Source organism: Frankliniella occidentalis, unplaced genomic scaffold, assembly GCF_000697945.3.
Source record: "Frankliniella occidentalis isolate FOCC.00 unplaced genomic scaffold, Focc_3.1 Scaffold62, whole genome shotgun sequence".
NCBI lineage: Eukaryota > Metazoa > Arthropoda > Insecta > Thysanoptera > Thripidae > Frankliniella > Frankliniella occidentalis.
Window position 1 is genome coordinate 791,668 of NW_026267192.1, and position 6,175 is coordinate 797,842.

General features: G+C 58.1%; 1 protein-coding gene across 2 annotated transcripts in view; it reads left to right on the forward strand.

Moving 5' to 3' along the window:
• The first annotated feature begins 970 nt into the window (after positions 1-970).
• Positions 971-6,175, forward strand: part of LOC113215710 (proline-rich protein 36-like) — a 13,238-nt gene continuing 8,033 nt past the window's right edge. For both annotated transcript variants that reach the window (XM_052268011.1, XM_052268012.1), the window contains exon 1: positions 971-1,168. In XM_052268011.1, the coding sequence (XP_052123971.1) occupies positions 1,151-1,168 (18 nt within the window). In that variant the 5' untranslated portion in view covers positions 971-1,150. The remainder of the gene's footprint in view (positions 1,169-6,175) is intronic.

Consider the following 6,175-nt stretch of genomic DNA (forward strand, 5'->3'; position numbering starts at 1 on the left):
CCCCCGCCCGTCTCGAGATTGCCCCGTGAGGAGCTCCTCTAGCCGGCGGATGGGTTGATTCAAATCCTGGTACGGCGCCGCCGCCGCGGCTAGCGTTTCTTTGAGCGACCTTGAGGTGAAGGTCAAGGGCTGACAATGTCGGCCGTGCCGTTTGTTTGGCCGGCGGTCGTTTTCATCCTCGGTCCTGCTCGGTCTCATCGCAAAATTGCGAGGGCGGGGGTATCGCGCGCTCGCGCCACGTGCAAATGACAGCACGGCACTTGGTGGACCTCTCTGCTGACAAAACCAAGCAGCGAGCTCTTGCGGTAGAGCAGCATAAAGTTTGAAAAGCGCGCCAGTACGAGAGTACGCGTTTGATGAGTTTAGTGCCATAATAAGCGATAGTTTTGTGAGGTTCATGTTTCGGCCGCCCCCGCCTTGACCCGCTTGGGCACCGGCGCACGCCGGCTGACCCGGGGCTGACGCTACGCTGACCGCCCCGCCGGCCGCGCGACCAGAACGGGGCCAGCGGTCCATTCATTATCTCACTGCCGAGGTTGCTGCCGCTCCACGCACCGGAGCAAGGCGGGAGGAGGAAAGCCCGCGGCGACCATCAAACGGAAATGGGCGACCCGTCTCCAACGTAAGAAGGACCTCAGGACCTCACTATCCCCCTCGCTGCTGCCTCGCCCGCCCCGACCTTCTCTTGTCTTCTTTCCCGGATAGAAAGTCGTCGTCGTCGTCGTCGTCGTCGTGGTCGTTACGATGGTCATCGTGTGTGCCGTACTTTACTCCGAATGTGAATGTGGAGCGCACGCTGGTGTTTGTGTGTGTGACATAACGAGGCGGGGTAGGGGGAGGAGGAGGGGGCGCTTGTTGTCAACCGGTGAGAAGGAGGAGGAGGAGGGGGGCCGGAGTGCGCCGCGGCCGAGGCTCCGGCCCGCCGCCGTCCGCCGCCGCGCCCGCCGCCGGAGTGACTCGGGAGCCGAGCTGGAGGGACTCCGGCGCAACGTGACAGTCTTAATTGGACCGGCGCCGGCACCTGTCGCCGCGTCTCTGTGCCGCCCGCGCGCCGCGCCACGCAGCCGCGCCACCCGCCCGCAGCCCCGGGGACCAATGCGGGGCTTCAGCGAGAGCGACAGAGAGAGGTGAAGAGGAACGACGCCCCGACATGGCCGGACCGTCGTGGGTAAGTCGCCGCCAGTGTGTCTGTGTGTGTGTGTGAGAGAGAGAGAGACTTTTGCAAACGGAGGAAGGCTACAAAATTTAAAGGTGACCTGTATTGGCCTCTGCTTTGGCTCAAGTTCATCGAAGTTCATAAATTTGTCCAATCAAAGTTGACCAAAGTTCGGCCGAATAAGCTCATCGACATTTTTTATCGAAGTTAAGCAAACAAATTAATTACGCTGAAGTTCGAGCCCTCTATATACGAACGGTCGCATGTGGTCACAGTCCCGCGTTAAATCATATCGATGGTGCACTACACCTCACAGAGAAAGTGTCACTTTAAGTGCGGCCCATTCTTGTTGTTCCTCTGTGTTATTGGGCTATTGCGACATGCTGGACCTGCGGGCCAGTTGGTTTAGATAATAACTATAATGTATAAGTTTAGTTAGGCGAAAAAGTAAGTAGATGTCAAAATGTTTGTAAATTGTAAATATGTGTGGTCCAGTTCCAAAAAAAAGAGTAGAATGTTGTTTTACGGTTGAGTAGGCTGAGCTCACTACAACGTGTTCCAATGTCTAAATCGTTCTCGTTTAAGCGGACGCGTATTCGAGTAAACTGCGGACGTCAGAGTAGTTCCTTGGCTATTAACTTTTAAATTGTATATGGGCAGCCGGTTCCGATGCCTTGTTTTCTCACTCGCACTACTCCTTCCCTTACGAGTCCCGTTGTCCCGTTTGATGGCCGATCAGTGGGCCGGCTCCACGCCTCCTGATGTAACGGCGGGCGACGCGATGCGACACTTTCCAGAATGCACCTCTTTACCTGAGTTATTCGCTGAAGGTGAGGCGGCGCGGGCCGCGGCGGCGGCCCAGCGCAGGGCTACAGGGCGTGACGTACTTAGTCCACTTTCCTGCAGCGCCCCCGTGCCCGTGCGCCGCGGAGCTCGGCTCGGGCTGCCTGCGCGGGGCGCTAGCGGCGCGCCGCCCGGCGGAAAGCACCCATTGTCAGCCCAATGGGTCCGGGGGGGCAGCCCGGCGGGGGCAGCGAGTGAGCCGGCGATAAAAGGCTTTTGACAACCAGCGGTGACGGTATTCCTGGAGGAGCTGCGGAGGAATAATTCGGAGGGATTCGACGGAAAAGGGCCAGGCCAAGCCTCCTCTGGAGCATTACCGAGGCGGCGGGGTGACTGGGCGGATCAGCGGGCGGGCGGGCTCCTCCGAGGAGCATGAAGATGGTCCTCACCGCGACCGCGCGGTCTGCCTCCGAGGAGGAGGAGAGCGGGGCGGAGCGGGGCGGAGCAGGGCGAGGCTACCCCCGGATATCACTCTAACGCCCGGATTTATCTTCATATCCGGCGCCCGGAGGTGAAGACGCCGGGGCGGCCGGCACCAACCGGAAGAGGGAGGGTCCGGGGGCCGCGAGGCGGAGGAGAAGCGGAGCTTTGCGGCGGCGCGCGCGAAACCCGGCTCTCGAGTAGCTGCGCGGAGGAGTGCGGTGTGCACGGCGCTCCGCGAGATGCTAGGGGTGGCAGAGGGTGCGGGGCGTCCTGTCCGGACCGCTATCCGCGAGGTGCGCGCTATTGGGCTCCCGCGCCCCGCCACCGCGCCCCGCCGCGGTCAAGCTGTTATTCCCCCCGGCCGCCGCCGGCGCGCTGATCACAGCCGTGATGCTGCCCGCCCCCGGCGCAGCCTGCTGCTGGACCGCCATCTGCGGCGCGAGCATTCCGTCCCGTCATCGCCGATATCTGCACATCGGAACATGGAAACGAGGTCTGGAGGTCTGGCAGCGTCACGCCTCGATGTCGCAAAGGAGAGAGGGAGAGAGAGAGAGGGGGGGGGGGGCGTGCTTCCGATCTCTGGATTGGAAATGAAAAATGGAAAAATTCTGCTGCCCCGTGGTGATAAATGCTGTCATTCTTGTGGGGCCGTGAAGTTTGTCAAATAAGACTGCCTGGAAACCGCTTTGCTCCCCTGCTTTTTACTCTCGAGTGAATCACACGGGATCATCAGACCTTTTGTCAAGCGTCGACACCTGGCCTGTACACAATGAGGCCGCCGCCCAGGCGCGCCTGAGGGTATACTTTACCCAAAGCCGATGTTGGTTTGTTTACGACCGGCGACTGAACCAGTCCGGTGAAACAGCATTTGTTGGAAAGCGGTGGCACGTGTGTCGAGAGCAGGCACACGGATGGGATGGAGGGAGCCGGCGCCGGCGCACCCAGGTGGACAGAGGCACTTGCTGTCCGGCTGTCAGAGCATTGAGGTTGACCAGGTCCGCCGAACGCCACAGTATCTCTCTTCGCTCCTCAAGATTTCTCCTCAAGATCGTAAACAGCATGAAAATAATGGAGATCAAGATCAATTTGAAGCCCCCCCCCCCCGCTTTCCGAGCAAAAAAGGAAGGAAAGAAGCACAAATGTGCTCAAATGTAGCTTGTTTTTCAACCCGCTGTTTTAAGGTGAAAAATCGTCAAAAATAGGAGCTCACTGAAACATACCTTGAATTGTGCCAAACATGTCTTTCAGCCAGTTCTAGTTCCCTTTACTCCCTCAAATAACTGTTGTTTTTTTGTTGTTGTTTTTTTGCTGTGTGTAGTTGTATTTTATTTCTCTGAGGACATTGATCCACGCAAGTGCAAACCATGCGAATGGAGAACGCTCTCGGAGTGTCTGAGCAGGAGTTCGGATCAAGACCAGAACAATGATTTTGGAAAGGGTGGGGGGAGTACCTTTAGGCAGGGGGAGGTCCGTCCTGCGACCTCTCGAGGGAGACGTAAAGCACAGGGGACAGCAGCGCCATTGGGTCTATCTTGGTGGCAACCCTTGACTTTTTGTATGCCCCCCCCCCCTCTCTTCCAGCTGCTTCTTACAGTATCCCCGTGTAACAGTCGAATACAAATGCAATAAGCCGTAACCTGTGCGGATGTTATTCACGGCAGGGGCCCTTGACGTCCTCGGGGCGAGCGCACGTTTCTCCATCGGGCTCGCGAGGGGTTTCTCCAAGGGGCCGTCAGCTGCGTGTCCAAGCCGTGTGCGTCGCGCGTCAGACCGTGCGACAGCCTGTGACAGGTGGCCGATTGCGCCGATTGCACACGGGGGTTGGGCGTGGCCCATGCCGGCCCGTGCATCCAGCGCTTCGACACGGTGACAGCTCGGCGCAGGGCGTGGAGCGCGTGAGCTGCCCAAAGTGCCCATGCATATTTCAACGCACTACCCGATCAGTGGCAGCACAATATTTATTTTACATTTATTCCGTGAGCTGAGGACTATCCATGCCCATGTTTTACCACTTTTTTGGTGACGTTAAAAGATGTCAAAAGGTATGTTGTCTTATTGATGGCATTTTGTCTCCGAGGCAATGCTGTAAGCTTCACCACTCAGAGCCGTAAGATGCTTCACATTCGGAAGCACCTGAATAAATCGAGAAGCACTCAGAACTCGCGTAAGGAGAATAAGAAACTGTCATGGAATTTTGAATTCCTGCCCGTCTCGTCGTATGTGAGGGCTGTCTATTGAATAAAACGTCAGCACGCTTTCCTTAACACGTGTGCACTGATAAAGAAAGTAGTGTGCAAGAGGTTTGCACACGCAAGTGCTCAACACTACGCTGCACTCTTTTCAGTGTTTGAACAGGGATACTTGAATACTAAAAGGTGTTTCACACTAAAGATACCAAAGACACCAAATAGTGCACCTGCAGGGTTGGCCTAGCAGATTTGGACTCTTTTTATAAATTTACTGTTGAACACTACTAAGTATTCTAGTTCCAGTCCAACACCTAATTGTGTGCACCACGGTGTGGGACAGAATTTTGACGGGTGATTTTGTGCGTCCCACCTCCGACTCGAGGCCCCTCTCGGTCCGTGCACATGATGCTGCGCACAGTAGTAGTTGGGCGGACGACTGCATCGACGCTCCTGCGGTACATATCGCTGTTTGCATTCCGTGTCCGAACGAGCGACGACCCCGGCGTGGCGCGTCGCGCGCAGCAGCGGCTCCAGCAGCAGCTCCAGCAGCGGCTCCAGCAGCAGCTCCAGCAGGGGCTCCAGCAGCGGCTCCAGCAGCAGCAGTGGCTCCAGCAGCAGATCTAGCAGCTCCAGCCTCCAGCAGGTGCAGCACCTCGGCCATTGTGGAGAGGCGCGCCGCGGGCCGTGTTGTGTTTTACTGCAGAGCAAACAGACGGCGGGAGGGCGAGGACATGTGCGCAGCGCGGACCGCGGCTCTGCTCTTGATGTCGCTTTTTAGACCACTCTCTCCCTCTCTCCCTCTCTCTCACTCTCTCGCTCCGCGCGACCAACACCTGGCACCTGCAGGCCCGACGCGCGCTATGGCGAGCGGGCGGGCTGCTGGCTGCGCCGGGCATGTCAAAGCTCAACAGCGAGGCAATATTTGGCGAGCAAACATGGTGCGGGGTGGCAGGCCAGGCCAGGCCAGGCCAGGCTGGCCGGGTGGGGCGCGGCCCTCTGGGCCAGCAGGGCAGAGCCGCGGCAGAGCCGTGTAAAAACACGTGGGGCCGCAGCCTCGCCGCCGCGCACCCCGCGCGCTGCAGCGCCACCGCTGGCCGCCCACCCCGCACCCCCTATCCCCAACACCGATCACCTGCTTTTCGATTTCTCGCGCGTTCCTACTCGTCGTGGCCAGTGGCTCGTCTGGTTGCTCCCGGCACAGAAGTATTGTGCTGCGACAATGTTGCTTCATTTCCGACTCAAGAGTGAGAGTACACACCCATTTCTGACGTGATGTTCTTTCCTCCCTCGGCTCCATGTCACTCTCAGTTGAGACGCCTGAAATAGGGTAAAATTCGCCTTTTTTTGCCAGATTCAGACGTGAGGTCGGCGCCTGCGAGAGTCTGGGTAGGCCACCCCGCAGTACACGCCTGCACTGCAGGCAAGGTGTTGCCTACCTATCAGGCGCTAGGAGACCTGGAAAAGGATACAAAAGCCAGGCTCGTAACGGCGAATGAGTTGCGAGATGCCGGACGTACTTTCGGGATGGTCCTCCTTTGGTCCCACCAAGAAAGACCTAAAACCC